The 21,714-nt window shown below is 34.0% G+C and overlaps 1 protein-coding gene across 18 annotated transcripts in view; it reads left to right on the forward strand.

The window, feature by feature from the left end:
• DGKB (diacylglycerol kinase beta) overlaps positions 1-21,714 on the forward strand; it is an 837,327-nt gene that overhangs the window by 220,124 nt on the left and 595,489 nt on the right. For 8 of the 18 annotated variants that reach the window (XM_025380374.1, XM_025380383.1, XM_025380371.1 and 5 more), the window contains exons 3-4: positions 17,657-17,733; positions 21,423-21,443. In XM_025380374.1, coding sequence (XP_025236159.1) covers positions 17,657-17,733; positions 21,423-21,443 — 98 coding nt within the window. The remainder of the gene's footprint in view (positions 1-17,656; positions 17,734-21,422; positions 21,444-21,714) is intronic. The other 10 variants (XM_025380380.1, XM_025380377.1, XM_025380379.1 and 7 more) reach the window with 3 other exon arrangements.

Consider the following 21,714-nt stretch of genomic DNA (forward strand, 5'->3'; position numbering starts at 1 on the left):
TCAAGCAATATGGTGGTAGTATGAATATATATGTATTAACATGAAAATAAATTTAAATATGTTAAATTAAAAAGTAGCTTCAAAATGCCATGTAATCCCTAATTCCATTTTAGTAATTTTGGATCCAAATTTTCTAAACATGTATTTATGCACACATACTCAAAATATTCTAGAAGGATGTCAATACAGGGATAATAGTCGTTTCCAGGTAGATAAATCATGGATGATTACATCTTTTTATATTTAAGTGCTTTTACTTTTTATGAAATGGGCATTGTTAATTATACAATCATAAAAATGCAATGATCTTGCCTTTAAACATAAAAGTCGCTTCCAGCTTAACATCAGAAAAACACATGCCACTTAATATGATGTCAATCTGGACAATACAGCCAAGGCATGCCAAGAAATCTGTGATGGAAAGAAGATTTAAGACAGGAAGGAAAGAAATTAGAGAATTCTAAAACAATAACAAATTGTTTTTTAAAAATCTTACAACTTGAGATAAATTTGCTGCCAATTTCACTTAGTTAACCATCTGTCTTTATTATCTTGGATTTCCTGAGAAAATGTAATAATTTGGAGAAGACTGTTGCATGTGACTATATATATTCTAAGGTTGAAAAAAGGATAATTGATATTCAATTATGATCTAATTAAGTTTTAAATAACACTTTCAAAGCACCAGTGGTTCAAGTCATTAATCAGATAACCTCATTTATAGCAACATTCAAGTAAAATCATCAGTATGCTATAGCAAAATAATAGTGATAATAATATATGAGTAAGAGGAGACCTAAGATTTTTCACATTTTCCATTTCATACAGCCTGTTTTTGGCTTTTCTGTAACTTCAGATTTTAAGTGGAACAAATATTCAATCAAGTTAGAATCTTCTTTATACTTCTGTAGCGCTTGGACAATGTGCCTTAGGCAAAGCTCTTCCAAGGTAACAATCAAAGTTTATGCATTTTCTTGAAATACTCTTTATTTAGATGGCTTTTCTCCAAACCAACTTTGGAGGAGATACTTTCCAAGTGTTTTCTCTTCCTATTACAGAAGCAACAATGCCTAAGAAATTTCTCTATGGCTTGAAAATCTTTTACGCCCAGTCATTCAGACAGACTTTTAACCTGTCCTTCCACTCTTCCCAAGCCTATGAGCGAGAATAAATAACACTAATGGAGTGTCAGGGCAAAAACAAACAAACAATCAAACAAAAACCCAAGGCAACTGACTGTCACAAATTCTAGTAATTTAAGCCCATTTGCAAAAGCCACACCCTCATGGAAATGAGCTTATTGTGTAGAGCTTTTTTTTCCCCCTTTGCAGAAAGACTACAAAAAACTTAAAAGGCAATGTGGGTTCATGAAAATGTAACTATTTAGCACTAACTTGCCTCTATCATAATGTATGAGAGGATGCAATGTAAAAGAATATCCCACAAAATGTAGGCCAAGTATGTGTGTGTATACATATATATATATATATGTATACATACACATATATATATATATTTTTATTTATGACCCATCTACATGTCCTGGTGATGTCAGCTTTTGCCCACAGCAAAAGCCATCCCATTCTTCTTTCTGGAACTTTTTCTAAGGTAGAGGGTTTTGATCGTGTGTTTTTATGCCCCTCATTATTGATTATATTACTATACATGAAGATAGAACCCCTTATTTAGAGCAGCTAACAAAGGGGACTACACTGTTCAGGTTTAGTTGGACTGTCCCATCTGCTTGGTTAACTTCCAGTGCTATTTTTTGCTTTTCTCACTCTTGTGATCTCTTCGTTACCTTCTCTGTCACTCTTCATTTACTTTAAATTCACTGACTCTATACCCTAGTTCTACATAATAAGAGTAATGCATATATCCTTCATTATCTGAATCTAATACATTACTGTAAACATGTTAAACATTGATTTTTTTTTTTTTATAGTAGGGGCCTGTATGCTGTTATTTTTAGTAGGGAAAATAAGAACGCATTCTCAACATATGAAAACACCCAACCAAATTTTCCCAAGTAATAATAAATACTGAAACATGTATATAAAACTCAACAAAGACTTTTTCATAATATAAAGCACTAACGTATCAATTATTTAATCATTTAACACCTAATTATTTAGTGCTTTATGTGCTTATTAGTACATATCCATGCAATGTACAATGATGCTGTCTTGCAAAGTATTAGATGCAAATTACATTTTTCTTCTAAGCAGAAGCTTGACTAATAAATAATATGTTAAAAACACAATGAATAGAATTAATTTTTAACAAAGCAACATAAGGAGACAAGGCATGCTTTGTTTCTTTTGAAAATTAAAGCATTGAAGATATCCCAACTGAGGTACAGTGGTTGAAAGAGAAAGCTGGAAGATGTAGTCAGTGCTGCTGCTTGCTGAAGGGGAAGGATGAGCAGGAGGGAGCATGTGAGGGGTGAGAAAGGCAGAAAGTAAATGCCTGAGGTCTGGCCATGTCCAAATACAGGCAAACAATGGACAATTTCCTCCTGGTTGTTTGACTCTAGAAATGGATGCCTGTCCATTATCAACTATCAGCTGATGCCATAGACAACAACAATGGGAGGATTAAAATTCACATTCCATGTCTCCTTCCATTCACTTTCCTGGTGTCAGTGTAACAGGTGATAGGGAGAGTGTGTGATACATTCATGTCATAATCACATCCAATTGCTACATTATTTTATCTATATGATCTAAACTTTAAAGATTTTCATCAAATATGCATGCTTTCTCTTCTAATTCACAATAATTAAGTTTAGTAATTCTTTTCTGTAATTGTATTTCACAAAAATTCTTCAACATTTTTACTATCCAATGGGGTAAAACAGGCCTCCATACCAGATTAATGTATCTGTTTTGTGTAGTTGTCTTCAAAAAAAAATTGAAAGTTTAGCGACAAACTATAGAACCATTTCTTTTTTCATACTTTATTTATTGTTAGGCACGAAATTCTTTTCATAGCCCAGTTGACCAATCTGAGTACCTACCTGCTGTTGACGAAAAGAGTCAAACTCTGTAAAATGTTTTAAGAGATTTATTCTGAGCCAAATGTGAATGACCATGGCCCTTGACACAGTCCTCAGGAGGTTCTGAGAACATGTGCCCAAGGTGATTGAGGTACAGCTTGGTTTTATATATTTTTAGGGAGGAATGAGACATCAATCAAATACATTTAAGAAATACATTGGCTTGGTTCAGAAAGGCAGGACAGCTCAAAGCTGGGGACTTTCAGGCTCTAGGTAAATTTAAACATTTTCTTGTTGACAATTGGTTGAGTTTATCAGGAGACCTGGGATCAATGGAAAGGAATATTCAGGTTAAGATAAAGGATTATGGAGGTCAAGTATTATTGTGTAGAGAAATCTCTCAGATATCAGACTTCAGGGAGAGAGCAGATTGTAAAATGTTTGTTATCAGACCTAAAGGGGTGCCTGACTCTTAGTTGATTATCTCCCGGATCTGGAAAGAAATGAAGGAAAACAAAGTGGGAAGGGGATTCTCTATAGAATGTGGATTTTTCCCACAAGAGACTTTGCAGGGCAATTTCAAGGTAGGGCAAGGAGATATATTTTGGTGAAAATATGTTTTGATTTTTTCCCTTGTTATGCCAGAGTCAGATTGGAAAGTAAGTGACAATATAGAGGGTTAAATAAAACCCATCTGAGGATGGGAATTTATGGTTTGTAGGGCATGACTCCCCAGACCCCATAGAAAAGAATTTGGGCAAGACAAAAAAATCAGAGCTTAGTCCTCATTGCTATCAAGACCATTTAATTAATCTTTCATCAAAGCAAAGTCATCTATGTAAGCACCCCCTTTAGATACCGCACCACCAACACTGGGTAATATTGTTCCCAGTCCAAAACGAGGGTCAGGCTGCTTATTCTTGCCTCCCAATAACGAGATGCAGAGGAACTGGGAAAGAAGAGAGTTGATTTCTGTTACCGGGTAGAGATAACCGGGAGAATGCTGGGAAAATATCACCAGACCAACTCAAAATTACAGTTTTCCAGAGCTTATATACCTTCTTAGCTATATGTCTGCATGTAAATTTGTATTTCTCTAAAGACACATGTCATTAACTTCTAATCTATAACTAAGATCTGAGAGTCCTGAAGACCTTCCTCTGGAGCCTCAGTAAATTTACTTTATCCACATGGGTCCAGGTGCCAGGGGTGATTACCCTTATTTTACTCATGCTAAATCAAGGAGATTTGGGAAGATCATTTAGACCCCAATAAAACTTGTTTGTGGAGGTCTGAGGAGTTCCTTCAGATAACCCCAGTAAAACTTGTTTAATTCTAAACAGATCCTGTGAAGAATTCCTTCATTATCTTGTTATGCTTCAAGGCCCAGGAATGGCCTAGGCAAAACTCTTGGTGGGCTTTTGTTACATTCCATCCTTTGTATAAGAGCAATGGCTCTATCTGCTTTTAATATTTAAATTAACAACTCAGTCAGTGCTGAAATAGTTGTCGTGGAGGCCTGTCTGTTCAGCTGTTAGTGAAACCTGGCCTGCCACAATATGCCTTCAAGGTTGCCAATAACTCTTGGCTCAAATCATAACAGTGGCGCTAGGAGACATAAAGATCTCTTGGATATTGTCTCATAATCACCAATCCTAGAAGGAAGTCCTGGGATGTTCTAGAATTTCCCAGAGATATCAAAAGAACTATGTTTGCAAATTTTTCCTTCTTCAGTTTTTCTTGGAATTTTGATGAATGGTTACAGAAAATTTCTCTCATGAGCTTTGACTATCTATTCTTCATTTAGGCATGACACTTTAGATTTGCTACAGTTCTGACATGGAGGCATGTTCTCCCTGGACTGCTCCCAGGCAATGACCAAATGCAGTTGTGAAGGTGAATCCAGGAGATTTCTTTATAACAGAGAATCCCAACAATGGATGATGTTTGCTGGAGAACCCCTCATTGGCCTCGTGAAGACATTCTCAGAGCTATGCCACAGTATAAAGTCTTGCTACCCAATCCTTGTCTTTCTTGTCCCCTCTTGCTGCTGTTAGACCGGCATCACAGTCTGAAGGTGCTCCTTGCCTACTCCTGCTCTTTATCCTTCACAGGTGTTTCTACCAGCTTCTTGTAACTTAAGGCTTCTCAGAGGCCCTAAATGAACATACCACTTAACAATTGTACAAAATTCCATTAGGCCCTGGGATTTTAGGGCTATGCATCAGAGGAGGTTTGGTTGAACATCACCTTTAAAGTTTTGCCTACTGAATTCAATTAGTTGCCCCTTTAAAAGAGATATGTCCAAATCCTAACCCCTGGATACTGTTAAGATGGCTTTATGTTTGGGAAAAGTAATGTAAATTACTTTGTAATTACATATAATGTGATTTGTATGTGTAATCAAATTAAATATATCAAGATGAGATTATCCTGGATTTCTGATGGGCTCTAAGCCCAATGATTAGTGTCCTTGTAAGTGACAGAAAGGGAGAAGATCATGTGAAGACAGGGCAGAGATTGGAGGGATGTGTTTGCAAGCCAAAGGTTGCCAGGGATTTCCAGCAGCCACCAGAAATTAGAGGAGAGGCGTGAAACAAATTCTCCATGAGAGCCTTCAGGAAAAAACAACCCTGCTGACACCTTGATTTCAGACCTCTGGCCTCCAGAATTATGAAAAAGTAAATTTCTGCAGTTTTAAGTCACCAGGTTTGTGGTAACTTTTTACAGCAGTGCTAGGAAACAAACAAATAGTGTAAGCTTTCCTTTGGCAGATTTTACGTTTTATGTTCTTGGCAGTGTTTTTTTTTCTTTTTTTTTTTCCATTGCTAAATGAATTTATGAGATGGTGTTTGTTAAAAAAAAAAAAAAATCCCAATATCAACATGACTGAGAATGTTCTTTGTAATATAAGCACATTGGTCAAAATAATTCTACAATTCACTTTGAAGATTGCTGCAGCCTCACTAATTGGAACTGCTCATCCTTGATTTTCAGATTGTGCAATGTTGCACGGACTATAAATCCCTAAAATCATCTCAAACTGGCTTTGTAACTAAACTCCTTTACGAAATTTTTCTTTCTTTTCTTTCTTTCTTTCTTTCTTTCTTTCTTTCTTTCTTTCTTTCTTTCTTTCTTTCTTTCTTTCTTTCTTTCTTTCTTTCTTTTTCTTTCTTTATCTTTAAAAATGTTTAAGCAATGTAGGACTAGCTTTGGTTTTACCAAATAAATGTCTGAAATACAGCTAAGATACATCATAAACCATCTCACTTAAAATACCCTACACATTTAGCCAGTATTTGAGCAGGCATTTTTTAATTTGATAGCAAATTATGACAAAGTTTGTTACAACAAATATTCCAATGTAAGAACATAGATTGTGAAAGGTGCCATTTTGTACAAATGAAGATTTTAGATTTCCCTTCTATATACTATTTCACAGGGATTTTTAGAACTAAGAAACAACATGCATACCTGCAGTGTTTTGCCTCCAGTCAGTTCTCCTCCCCCACATTTTTTAAAAATATAAAGATTGATTGTCACATTGTAGGCAATGTTCACAGCTTAATGCAGTCAATATAAGCTTTTAGAGAGCTTGATCAAATGATTATTTTTTACAGTAATAACTATAATTCTGAAGATATTCCTGAAATATAACACCAGTGCCGATATTACTGGAGGTACTGATACCATTGGGGAATTTGACGTGCTAGAAAATGGATCTCTTTCTGAACTGAAATATTTTCTTCGCCTTCCTTGTATTTTTCAGTTTACCTGGTGGTGGGATTAGAAACTGCCAAGTTCCTCAATGTAAGCTTGCTGTTTAAAAGTGTGGTAGGGATTGAGAGGAGTGAAAATTAGAGCTAGGAATATTAGGAAGGGAATGTTTAGGAGGTGTGGGGCTGCAGGTACTCGTAAGTGTCTGGAGATATGCATTATCATAGAATCAGAGAATGCTGTAGCTGGAAGAGTCCTTAAGTATTGTTTCTTTGAAGTATCAGAAAGAGAAAATGAAGGTCTACTTTGTGAGAAAACTATGCTATAGATCATCTAAGAGCCAAGATCAGGAAACAAATCCTTCAACTACATTTAATTATGTGTACAGTTAGTTATAGCCTCCTTCTCACATTAAAGCTTCATACCTCCTGACGTACCGTAAAGATGAGGGGATGCATAAAGTCACAAGGTAAATATGACACATTCCTGAATTTTGTTCTCCATGTAAGATTTGGGGACAATATTTTGAGTTTTATGTTCTCTAAACTATGTATGTGAGCAAATAATATTCCTTAAAATGTATATGCTCGCAGGATAAATAGATTTTGGTTTCTCCATACTGCCTAATATTGTTTGTTGGTAAGTGTACAGAGAACTGAATCTTTTTATGTTCAGAAACTAATTGGAAACTTTAGTAATTTTGTATTGTCTTAAAACAGGATGTTATTAGCATTGTGACTAGAGAATACGGAATTGTTACCAGAATGTTTGGTTTCTCAGTAAGTGTTTTGCAACCCACATAAGAACTTAAAAAATAAAATAAAATGAAACTGTCATCTTCTGAACTAGCGTGGGTTTAAATATTTTTAATGTACACATTCAAAAATGTAACTCATACTTGCATTTCCTTAAACGTTTTGATCTAAACACATAAAATGACTGCATTTAATTCTGTTGCCCACAAAAGCGAATTTTCCATCACAAAAAAAATACAATTTCTATTTTACATATAACTTTAAGATATCTTATATTGTATTCAAGTTGTTGGTTAAAGAGAGGAAGTTAAAAGCATTTAGTGAAAATGTAAAAGAAAATTAAGAAAATTGTGAATAATCTGAAATTAAGGTTATAGAAAAATGAAATCCCCAGGGCTTAGCTTAAGGCTTGATGACACAGGTGATGATAAGGGCTCACTGTCAATGAATATATACTGTGCACCAGCTACTAATCCCAGCCTAAGGACAAAGATAACATTATTATTATATCCACCTAACAAAATAGCAATATTATCACCACAAATAGTGAATGGTAGTTAAGCAGCACTTGTCAATCTTCCTTCCTACTTAGGTAAACTGTCCATGCGTCCACTCTTAAGCCAGACCTGCTGTGAAGAAGATTGCATTCTCTCTTACCCACTAAAGGACAACATTCTAGTGGGTGTTTAAAAAATTTTTTTAATTGTTTATTTTTTCACTCTTGACTGAATAATTTCTATTAGCAAGCTATTTTTTTTCCTCTCTTTTCTTAAAAAAATTATTTTGCCTTCACTTCTTGCAGTCTAGCTACTGCCCAAATTCTTTCCTTCTATGGCCAAAAAAATGTTTTTGAATGAGCTGCCTATATTTGCTGCCTCCCATTCCTCTCATCATATTTTCTCTTAAGCTCACTCTGGGTTGTTTTTTTCCCCAGCTACTGAATTGAAACAGCCCTTGAAAGTGACACAAATGATTTCCGTCTTGCTAAACTTAAAAGTCTTACTAAATCTGCTCCTCATTTAACTTGATATTATGTGACACTTTGCTTTTAGGACATATTATTTTTCCTGGTACTCTTGCTATTTCACTAGGCATTCATTATTAGTTTCCTAGCAGATTGCTTCTCTTTTCCTGGTGCTTGAACTGCAGAGTGCTCCAAAACTCAGTCCTTGCTATCTTACTTATCTACAATCACTATCCATGTGATGTCATCCAGTTAAATACTGTTTATATAGAAATGATATTCAAATTTAGTGCTTCAGTCCAGGCTTTTCTACTGGATTCCACACTCATAAATAATTGCTTTACTAATGGCCACACTTGCATATCTAATAGATTTATCAAATATAAAATGCCTAAAACTAAAATTGAAGACTCTCTATTCCAAACATGGTTTATCAGCAGCGTTCATCATTTTACTTATTGGCAACTATATCCCTCCAATTGCTCAAACTTACAACTTTGGGATTCTTGACACATTACTTTCACAACCCATATCCAATCAATAAGGAAATTCTTTTGGCTCTACTTTCAAAATAATTCATCTTTCCTGCTCCACCACTAACATTTTCATGCCATCACATCTCTATACTGCATTGATATAAGAATGTCTTAATAATGTATTATGTTTGTATTCTATCTTCTTGCACTAGAATACAAACTATAGGATTAGGCGTATTTTCTGTTTTGTTCAATTATATATTCCAATAGTTAGAACAGTACTCGTTCTAAACTCAATAGGTGGCTTGAGAATATTTGAAAGAATGATTAAGAAGTCATAGCTGCAGACTTTTATTTCTGTTCTTTATCTCCAGATTTGTCTTGACACACCTATTTATTCTTTCTAAAGTACATAAAATCCCATATAGATTGTTTCATTAATTATTGCTTATCAGAGTTGAATGTTAGCATTCTTTCCCAACTCCACATTAATAATGTCATGTGGGAGGCTTGAAATTGTCATGGTGGAAATATTTACAACACAGCAATTGGCAAACACTACAGTATGTACCCTCCACGTACTGAACAGTTGTTAAACCTTTACCAGCACATTATTTGTCCACACCAGTCAATTCTGTCCCTAATAATATTTCTTAATTAGCAATTATGTTTTCAATAGAAATTTTTAGTTATAGTATAGATGACTGGCTCGAAGGCAAGTATACTCTTTTTCTTAATGTATTTTCTACACAATAAAATATGTATAAAGGTGGAAATTATTTCATAGGTTCCTAGTGTCTGGATAGGGTTTCTGGATAAATTAGCAGATATTTGTCTGGGTTCCTGGCTAAATTAGCAGATATTTGTCTTTCAAAAAAAAAAAAAAAAAAATCACTCTTACAAATATTTTGTGCAAGGCATTGGATTAGATTCATACATCAAAACATTAAATGTAGATAGATGAAGGAGTAAAAATTGCTAGCAAATACAAGAAACAGTTAATAAAAACTGATGTTTAAGAGGATTAACAATGATAACAAATATGAAAAGGAGAAAGGAAATTTTCTTCATATTCTCAAATCTATAGTCATTTTGGAATTAGCTAGTTTTTATTTTTCATAAGTAGAAATACTTATTGCTATATGTGTAACAGTTTGCTCAAATATATTATGCCCATTATCCTTTTAAGCTAACAATGATTCCAAGAGCTTAGCAGGAACAGGTAGAGAGTGACTCGCACTCAGAGCAGCTTAAAGGATTTGCCCAGAATCCTGTGGTGAGCCAGAAGCAAAGACCTGAACAGAGGGTTTGGATTTTGTACAGCTTTTCCTTCTGTAGCAGTATCATTAGAATATTATTCTTAGGATTTTAAAAAATCCAAGCGTATAGATTTCAAATAGAATATAAACTGCTACAAGATAGCTGTTATTATTTTTAACAATAGTTCCATATTTCTTTTTCAATCTCTTTGTACTTTTATGAAAATTCTCACACAAGTACATATAAACTTCTGTTTCTTAGTAACTAGTTCTCTAAATCTCTTATTCTATAGTCCTGTAGGTATTCATTTCCTTTCTGCTGCTGGCTATAAGTAGAACTTCTTTTATATTATCTGGGGAATTTCATTTAATGACAATATTATTTTCTGGATCTCTCTGCTGGATTCCAAAATGCTATTTTTGCTATTGTGACCTAAGGTGAGAGTAAATAAATCTTTAAATAAAATGTTCTCATGAGGTTTTTTTTGCTTCCCTAAAAGAAGTTCCCTGTGTAGCAATCAGACAAAATATATATTCATTCATAGGAAAATTTAACAGGATACAAATTGCTCATTAACTCTTACTTTCTTTATGCATGTGATTAATGATCAGAGCAGTGATTAATTCCATCTCAGCTGCCTATAAGACTCAATTGAGAGGCTTTTTTTAAAGGTCCTCATGACTAGCCAGTTATGGAGATGTAGGCCAATTAAATCTTCATCACTGTGTTTTGAGAGCAGACATCAGCGAATATTAAAAGCTCCCCAGATGATCCTGATATGGATCCAGGTTTGAGTATTACTAGATGAAGATAAAGCACTATTTCACCACTTTTAAGTACTGTATAGCTAAGGGAAACTTTATGAAATGTAACATTGGACTGAATGCTACTATATTGTCTGTACAACAATGATACAATTTAAGTATACAATTTTACAATTAAATTATATAATTTAATTATAACTTTACATTTAACATTTATATAATTGATAAAGATATCAGACACATTAATGCTAGCTAAGTATTTAAATTAGAAAAATCTTCTCTTTAAACAGTTGAAGTTGCAGAGCCCTCTCTACTACAGGGTTAATACAGTTCCTGAAAAAATGCTTTTTGCTGAGCACAAGAAAAGTCTTCTGGGCCATGAACATCTTTTGTGAAAAGAGGGAAAATCTATGTGGGGAGGCTTAGATTTTAAAGGAAACTTTTGAAAGCACTGAATTGAGAGACCCGAAATATGACTTTTCCATGGTCCCACTGAGCCTCTCTCACTTTGTAAAAACTATCATACTGGCCTGGAAAACCAATATCTTTACTGAACGTGGGAAACATGGCACTATTTTGTTAAAACAAAACAAAACAAAACAAAACAAAAATCATATAGTGAACCTACAGTCAGTCCACTAAAAACACATTATTTATAAAAATGACAAATGCATTTTGTAAGTTGGGTCTTGACTTTAACAGTAGAATATATGATAGTCTCTTCACAGCAGCTATGACTACTATTTAGGTGGCAAAATTATTGGCCTTGACTTTTAAAATATATTTACTGTACAGGAGTTTGAATCACTACTGTACATTCTTTTGGCTGTGTGATATTAGCTGTGTAATAACAAGGTTCCTAAGCCAAATTGTAAACTTGTATTTGTTCTTTTTCCAAAGTGACGAGAATGGTTTTGGGTCATATACAATAGCTTGAATCATTATATAAAACTGTTTTAGCTGTGTGATCCTAAGTAGGTAATAATTTCCTCAACTTTGATCTCTTCATGTGTTAAGCAGAAGGAATATTTGTTAACATTATTGTGAGTTTTAAATGAGATAATAGAATGCTTTGCAAACTCTAAAATGCTCATGCATTCAAGTTATAATTAATAGCGTTACTAGTGCCCAATACACAAATCGGATGCAGATTCTAAGAGAGTTATTATGGGGTGTCCCATGGAGCATGAGTTATGACCTACTGTGTTTGAGAAGGTCCTGAGAGATTTTGTGGATAAGTTGACAGATAAACCGTGCCATACATTATGTTGAACTTCACTTGACATTGGAGAGATTCCTGAGGAAAAAAAAATCATTAGCAAAAGAAGAGCTCTAAAATCATGGGATGCCTTCAGAATTGGATGAATGGATTTTGAATAGTAAATATGGAAGGTATAGAAAATAACTGTTGGAAGACAGGTTTGGATCATATTTTTACACACCTATGGTGCCAAGAGGAGGAGTTTGTGTTTCAATCCAAAGGCAAGAGGAAACTGCTGAAGGGTGATGATTTGTTTAAAGTCACGTTTAGGATGGAACAAAGGAAGAAGGATTTATTGGGCACCAGACATTCTGCTAGACACAGTACTGCCAGATCCCTATCATTATTCTAATTTTAAATATTAGAAAACTGAACCATAGAGAGGTTAAAAATATGCCCAGGGACATTCAGCCAAGAATTCCAGAGCCAAGATTCAAACCTAAATCTAGCTGGCTTTAAATCTCTCCATTACTTCATGGGGCCTTTGAGATTAATCTGACAAGTATGTGTTGAGTTTTTTGGGAATAAAGAAGCAAAGAGGCAGGAAAATCACAAAGGAAACTCACTCAAGTTGTAACAGATGCCTAAAGAGATGTGAGAGGAACTAAAAGTGTTTCATTTTTCATGTAGTACTTTTTTAGGATCCATTTGCTATTTTCTAAACATTACCAAATGCTATTAGTCATTTATTTATTTTCACTTCAGGCTAATGTAAAGGGGCTTTAATTTTTCTTGAAAATCATGTAAAAATTCTGAACGTTGTAAAAGTAAATAAAAATTTAATATTGATCCCTAACATGTAGCTCATTTAACTCGCATGGCATTGTTTATTACATGACTCAGCCAAAATGAGAAGATTCACAGGGTGTGTGCATTTTGGGGGGCCCCTGGAACTACTCAAGTACCAGAGCAGGTGATAGAAAGGTAAAGTATAGGAGAAAGTCAACTCATCTACCCATAAACATTTTCTTTGTTCTTTCCCAGCTCATTCCAAGAATGTTTGCTTAATAAAACACCTCCCACTTTCATGCTTAGTACCATTTTCAGCTGATTTCAGGTGATTCTGATAGTGATGAAAAAGACAGCCTCTTGTCTCAGCGGTAGTTATTGGTATAGTATTAAATTGCTTACTGGGAAAATGGATATGTTAGTCAAAGGGCAGTAATTTGTATTCACTGTTGTTTTCCAAGTATCCTGCCCTGCTAGTCAAGCCAAGCATAGGAACCTCTGAAATTAGCCCCATGTTTCAGAACTTCCCCAAGTCATACCCCTCCTTTGCTTTCCAGGAGATCCAATCTTTTGTGCTGTGCATCTGTCCAGCTCCCTTATCCCAAGAACTAAACCTGCCGTTTTCAACCTGGCTGCTTAGCACTGGGTTGCCTAGCACTTCACTGGTCAATCTTCCAGGTTCTTTCTCCCATTACAGACATGTGTTTACTAAACTGATCTCCAAGCTCACAGCTGCCTGCCTGGCTGGCTGCTTGCCTGGATTTCTCAGCATTGCTCAGCCCAGTATCTGTCACTGTGCTCTTTCTTGAAGCTCTATTATTAGCTGAATTATGACTGAGGCCACATCTTACTATCTGTTCATCCAGGTATAACTTCCTCTGTTTATTTTGTCCTAGAAGGCAGGTCAGGCCTAGTTGTAGATCCTTTCCCCTCTCCACTGCCCCAGTGTAGTTTTGGACAGAATGTAACTCAGAGTTGGCTCAATAAAAAAGATAGGAATGTTTATGGTGATAGCTCATAGGAAGAAATTTGGACAAGCAGTTAAGTTACAAATAAGATAAATGTGTGTTCCCCCACGAAAGAAGGTAAAACATAGCAGTAGGATTTTCACAACTTAGTGCATTTTGGGTGCCCGAGAAGACACGTAGATAATTCACGTAAAAAAGTGCTGTTGAGAGGTTATGGATATCCTGAACTCTCTGATGTTCCATATGCAAATCCTGATCCTTAGAAGATTGACCAGTCAAGTCAGGGCCTCAGTCTTAGAGAAACTGGGTCCAAGAAATCTTATTGAGACAGGAAGATAAGAACAAGATAGTGCTCTAGTTTCCAAACTAGATTGTGAAATGGAGATCAGGTCATAGTTAAACTTCAGATATTAAGATATTAGAACTGGAACTTGAGAATTGGAGAGGCAGTGAGTTGAATTGATTGTGATTCATCTGAATATCAACTAGAGCAGCTTAAATTGTCTCAGGCCACGTCATTATTGAGCCCTAGTTCACAGAAAGGGGAGTCATATATCTAAAGGTTTTTGGCTGTTAATTTAGCTCATGATTTCTCTACTAAGAATATTCAGTATAAACTATGACCAGTACATTTTATGACTAGTAAAATGTTGTAGGAATAATTTTATGAGCTTTCCCTTTTTCTGCATCGTTTATAAATAATTATTGAATGTGTTTTTTACTTTCATATAAACTTGAAATGAAAAGGTCATCTAAGCAGTGTCTCTAAAGTTGTGTGGGAGGCCTATGTGGGAGAAACCAAAATTGTTTTCTCCGCCTTCCATTTTATCATTGGCTTAAGATATGGTTAAAATAAACATGGTCTATTGAGATATGATATTCCATAATGTATGCCTCTGTTTATGTGTGTGTCTCTGTGCATCTGCACAGTATGGGTTACATCTACGGTTATGGATAAAAAGAAGTAAAAGCGGTTCTGCTAACTTATAATAGTGCCTTATTATCCACAAAGAAGGATTTGAGACTAAGGAATCAGCTTCATGTCTCTTTTTAATATATAGTTTGGTCTCAGTAGTGTAAGTTTTCTAACAAAGTACATACAGAAGCAATTACTGTAATTTATTGCCATTTAGGAATAGCTCTGATTAATTTAATCTCAATATTTATTGCAATTCTGTTGTTTCAACTTTGTGATAAAGGTGAAAGGTGTGCAAAAATGAAAACACACATTTTCTGCCCTAGAACAACCTCCAATCTAGCAAGGGACAGGACATAAAAAATTAACCCTGATCACAATGTGGAAAGTGCCAGCAAATTATATACCAAAAAAGAAATACATAGGAAGCTGCATAGGCATCAAGCAAATGCGCATGCGCGCACGCCGCGCACGCACACACCCCTCAGAGGATGTCCACAACAAAAAGACAAACAGTCCAATTAAAAAATGGTCAAAGAACTTTAATAGACATTTCTCCAAAGAACATACCAATGACCAATATGCATATAAAAAGATGCTCAATATTATTAGTCATTAGCAAATGACTAATCAGATGTAAATCAAATCATTTCACATCCACTAGGATGGCTATAACGAAAAAATGGTTAGAAAATAACAAGTGTTAGTAAGTATATGGAGAGACTGAAACCCTTATACCTTACTGGTGGGAATGTAAAATGGTACAGCTGTTGTGAAAATCAATTTAGCAGTTCCTCAAAACATTAAACATAAAGTTACTGTATGACCTGGCAATTTTACTCACAGGTATATAGCCAAGAGAACTGAAATATATGTTTATACAAAAACCTGTACACTTGAATGTTCATAGCAACATTCTTAACATCCAAAACCTGGAAAGAAGTCAAATATACATCAGCTGATAAACAGATTTTTAAAATGTAGTATATTCATTATAATGGAATATTGTTCAGCTATAAAAAGGAGTGAAGTACTGATACATGTTATAACATGGAAAAACCTGGAAAACACTAAACTAAGTGAAAGAAGTCAGACACAAAGGAAACATATTATATGATTCCATTTACATGAAATGTCCAGAATAGGCAAATCCATAGACACAGAAAATAGATTAGGGATAGCCAGAGGTTAGAGGAGAGAAAATACAGGAAGTAACTGTTTAATGGGTATAAGATTTCTTTACAAGGTGATGAAAATATTATGGGATTAATTAGTAGTAATGATTGCACAACATCATGAATATGCTAAAAATTACTGAATTGTACACTTTGAAATTGTTAATGTAGTCAATTTTATGTGACATGAATTTTATCTCACTTAAAAGTACTGTTTCACAGGCTGGGCCCTGTGACTTATGTCTGTAATCCCAGTTCTTTGGGAGGCAGAGGCAGGCAGATCACCTGAGATCAGGAGTTCGATACCAACCTGGCAAACATGGTGAAACCCTGTCTCTACTAAAATTATAAAAATTAGCCAGGCATGGTGGTGGGCCCCTGTAATCCCAGCTACTTAGGAGGCTGAGGCAGGAGAATCTGTTGAACCCAGGAGGCAGAGGTTGCAGTGAGCCAAGACCATGACATTGCACTCCAGCCTGGGCGACAAGAGCGAAACTCTATCTAAATATAGAGTTTCACACACATACACAAACCCACAGAATTTACCATATAAAGAAAGGAAATGATACATTCCAAGTAAAAGTATAATTCACAAAATATAGGCATTATGTATTCAATGGGCATGTATGAGAGAGTTTTCTAGCAGGATGTTTCAAAAACTAATTTGTGAATCAGTTTTCTGGAACTGGGAAATATTTTGTGGTAGTCCACATATCACTGACTCTTAGCGAAGGTCAACAAGAATTAGATGCAAATGGTAGCAAACAGTTTTCCATGCTCTGTTCCATAAAAGAAAATGGGAAAATCTACGTATTTCCTACATTTTAATTTTAAGGGTTTTTTTCATTATTATTCAAACTTGATTAAATATTCAGATGACTCATCCATATTTCTTAGCTGTTATTTCCTTCTAACTTAAAAGTACATTGTAATTCTGAGATTTCTCAATCAAAAATTATATTTCAATATGTATAATGAGCAATATTTTAGCAGACTGAATGAATATATCTATATCATATTAATGTATTTAACTTTAATTGTAATAATATTTATAATTCTTTTATGACATTATTTTATTAACTTAAAATTTCTTGTCACCAACTAATAAGATGAAAGGTTTAAAAATAATAGTACTTTTGAAGAAAATAATTTATAATTCTTTTGGTAATATGTCTAAGCTTTGTTTCTTCATTAAATGGGGTAATCTTTATACATAACAAAACTAAAATGTTATTCACAATGCATATATAAGGTAAAATACATGACATAACTAAGTTAAAGCTTACTTACTAAAGCTTTAATTTAATTACTAAAGTAAGCTTTAATTTAGTTGTGTTACGTGTGTAGAGAAAATTCTCCTTAAAAATATCTACAAGATACTAAATCTGTAGCTTCCCTCTAAATGGACTCACCATTGAGGCTTAGCTACACATTTTATTTTTCTTATCCAGCAGTATTGTTTTTATTTAATGCAGTGACCTTTTTGTTTCTTTGTAATTTCTTTTCCAATCATACAGCCTTTTAAAAATGGCAATAGACATTTTATATGTTGGTTTTTAAATTTAGTTTCTGCTGATACTTGTTTACATTTTAAGTGGTCTCTGTTCCTGGACTGGGCTATACAATCACAATATGTGCATATAAACAATTTTTGTGTTTTCTGTTTTTTATAGATTCTACAAAGAAATTAAAGGATGTTCTTGAAGAATTCCATGGTAATGGTGTGCTTGCAAAGTATAATCCTGAAGGGGTAAAACTTCTTTTTCTTTATATCAGTTTCATATATATGCTTGGAAGAGGATATTTCTTAATGAAAAATTCTTGGAAAAATGTATGTGTGTGTGTGTGTACACATATACATTATATATGTATGATACAGATGTGTGTGTGTGTATATATATATGCACACCATAAACCATTTACCATGTACCATAACATAAACAAAATTAAGTTCATAATGCAATGCTATTCTAGAAGATATATTAAATGTTGTACAACATTTTTCATTCAAATAACTCATCAATATTGTATGCTTGAAAGAATATGAATCATTTAAGTGTAGTGTTTGTTGTTTTCCTAGAAGTCAGGAAACAGCATTGGATAAAAGAGAGAAGGAATATGCTTGGCTCTCAGTCTATGACCCACAAATTTCAATCCAAAATGGATATTGGTGTAGGGGTAGGGAGTTACCCCTTTCAGGCAATTATTTCCTTGACCAAGGAAGGATTTTGTGTTGCTTATACCAGGTCTGTAACCTTAAGGAGCCAACTTGTACAAGAAGAGAGGGATTTTTTTAAATCTTCTATTTTACCTTTTACCAGTAAGCTTAAGATTTCTTGAAATCATTTTCTTATGAAAACTTTGCATGTCTTGTCAATTGTTTTTGAACACCATGCTTGAATGAATGCCTTTTCCTTCCTAATTGTTTGTTAAGTAACCTATTTAATATTAGTTGAGAGATGTTACATTTTAAATGTTTGATCACCATTACTGTTAGTTCATTTGTAGGTTCAGAAGGCAACATTAGGTTGTTTCAAGCTTCTCTTTGCAAAAGATTCTTTTGTCGGGATGTATTAACTAGATAGATTTGTTTGCTGACTAAAATGTGACTTATTTTTTGCGATTATTGTTTCATTTTTGTATGTTTGCAAGAACAGACTTCTTAGTTATCTTTCAATATTGTACTTCCCTGGGATTTATAGAACTTAATTTTAGTTATCATAACCCTCAAGCTATTCAAATTGTTTTGAGATTTCCTATCAGTATTTCTCATAGTTAGCTATTTTTCATGTCATATATCCTTATTCTGTCTACATTCTGGTACATTACTGTGACTTTTAAAACTCTTTAGGTTGGAATTTATTTTCTTAAAAAATAAAATTAATATTGGTGCCCATAAATGATGGAGAAAATAAAGGCTATTTAAAGCCATTACCATTTTTCTGTATTGGAAAAAAAAATAGATGTTTGACCTACATTTCCCTCATATTGTATTTTTCTAGATGGCATAGAGAAGGGAGAAAATAAAGTTAGCAGCTAAACTTACAAAACTGAGAATTTCAAAGCCTAAGAAAGCAGAGTGGGAAAAGTAAAGATGAATTATAGCACTGAATTGCTACAAGAAAAAAAAAATTGTCATTAATATTTATATTCACCACAATACTTGAAAACTTATTTGCTTAACTACTCTATATACAGGGATAAAACCTGTTTTTCTCCCTAATGATAGCTGCTGGCTACAAACTCAGTTAAGTGATCTTGTTTGCAAAGCAGCCTTTTTGCTTCAATTTTTTTTTTTTTAATTTATAGGGCTCTCAAGACTTAGTCTTACTGTTATTATATATTTCATGAGAATTACCATTCACCATATACTACATTTATTTATTAAGGTAGTTATTAGACACATTATTAGACACACATATCACCCTTTTCAACCATGTTATACCTTTCATAAATGTACAGATGTATTGTTGAAACATGTTATTAAAATTATGAACAGTTGAAAAACAAAAAGATCTCATTACAACTCAAGAACATTTCTAAATTAAGAGCAAAACCACTCTCTAATCTTAATTAATTTTGATAACATTTTTCCTTCAGAAGAAAATTTTAAGGTTTATATAACCATTTTAAAAACTAGTATGTATCTTCTAAAAGTCAATCGAAAATAATTAGGACTATCTAATGATGAGAAATAAATCTTTATGACCTTAAAGTTCTCTTCAATACATGACCTCATCCAATTTATAAAAAATTACTCTTACAATATGACAGAATTCCTAATGTCAGTTCACATGTGAAGTTATCACTCTCCATTGGCTTGTCAAGTTGACCCAAAGTTGTTTGCACTGATGACTAGTTAATGATGCTCAATTATACAAGAAAAAATGGACAATTGAGTAATCCAGCCTGAATTTGGAATGATAATTAATTCATTGTTTTCCAAAAGGAACATAGCTTGTATCATTTACATAAAATGTATTGGCAAAAATCAAATTGCTTAACCTCCTACAACATAAAGCTATTTAAATGGTAGATGTACTATTTTGCTTATAATTCCCTTGAATTACTGAATTTTTAAAGTGCTGGGGATAAAAATTTAACCCAAAAAAGATGTGACCTGTTGAAGTCTATTTTAATAGAGAAAAAATATTAAGTATAATTTGTGAATGAACCATTTACTTTTAATTCCTATTAAAGATCATTTGATAATCATTACTTGAAGAAATGAATAAGAGAAATCTAAACAATGGCCTTAAAGATTCTGTAGGAATAAAAACCTTTCAAAGGCCTTGAGATTCCCAAATTAATAAAATTATAAAGTTTTTAAATAAAGAAACTATTCTAAGAAAAGTGAAATAATTTGTCCAAGACTCACCAGCTAGCTCACAACAGTAACCACAACAAAAACCTAATTGACTAGAATCCCAGTTTAAGGCTAATGTCCTGTGCTCTTCACTTCGTTGACCAAGCCATAGGGGAGAGGACTGTCCTCTTAGATAGGAAGGAAAAAGGTTAGGGGAAGGCATGGGAAGATACTTCTTTTGTAGTGAGTGTGGCACTTCCCAGTACACGTACATGTTAATGACTCATGCCTGACAAGGGGTGAGAGTCTTATTAGTCTCCACCTACTCTTGTGTAAATAATATAATGTTAAGAACATTATTACAAGCTAGTTTGTAGCAGAGATCCAGTCTTAGTGAGATTATTCACAGTAAAACATGGTCAGGCCATATAAAGAGTCTCCTGAGAGCAGTAGAATTTGGTAGTACGAGGGGAAGACAGTTTAGCATTCCATGTGTTTTTTTTTTTCTTTTGGTCTTGGACTTCAAGTTCAATTTCAAATTTTTCCACTCACAGCTGAGATATGGGAAGAAAGTGGCAGATGTATATAGAAATATATTTTAATCCTTAAGGGTACAGAGAGATGCTAGGTGTGATGCTGATAGAAGGAAACCTTAGGAATGGGAAATACATATTCAAAATCTAACATACCTTTATATACATGATTATATTTCTATTAATCCTCTGAAATATTTTAATCATACTATATGTGTTACATATTATATTTATCTGTCAGAACAGTTTGCTTATTATATACAAAGATTGATCTAGTCATTGATTCTCACATTTTAGTGTACCTCAGAATCAACTGTGGGGCTTGTTAACACAGGGATTGCTGTCTGCCTCCCCGCTACCCCACGCAGTTTTAGATTCAGTGTTTCTGGGGTGGGGCTCAAGAATTTGCATTTCTATCAGTTTCCCAGCTTATGCTGATGCCACTGTTTTGGAACCATGTTTTGAGACCTATGGATCTAGGGTATGTTTTAAAATCAACCTGTAAACTTGAACTTTTAGCTAAATAATCAGAGATATGAGATAATGAGTATAAATTATCTTACATTAACACATGTATTCTTTCTTTCCTTGCATGCACAGAAACAAGACATTCTTAACCAAGTAAGACATTTTCTTTTCTATTAAAGTCTGTCTTTTCTTTCTTTATTCTGATATGATCTATGAATTTCTCATCCATATCACTGAACTATACTTCTGTACCAATACGATTTCTATAGTATATGAGATTGCCTATAATACTCATAGGTTATAATTGAGTTGAATGTGACACATTTTTTTTAATCAGTCAAAGGATTTGATGCCTTAATAGGAGCTGGTACCTTAATAGACAAAAAGGGTCTCAAGTGTGGTCTTCAGTTTTGTAGACTCTGGA

Source organism: Theropithecus gelada, chromosome 3, assembly GCF_003255815.1.
Source record: "Theropithecus gelada isolate Dixy chromosome 3, Tgel_1.0, whole genome shotgun sequence".
In the NCBI taxonomy this organism is placed as follows: Eukaryota; Metazoa; Chordata; class Mammalia; order Primates; family Cercopithecidae; genus Theropithecus; species Theropithecus gelada.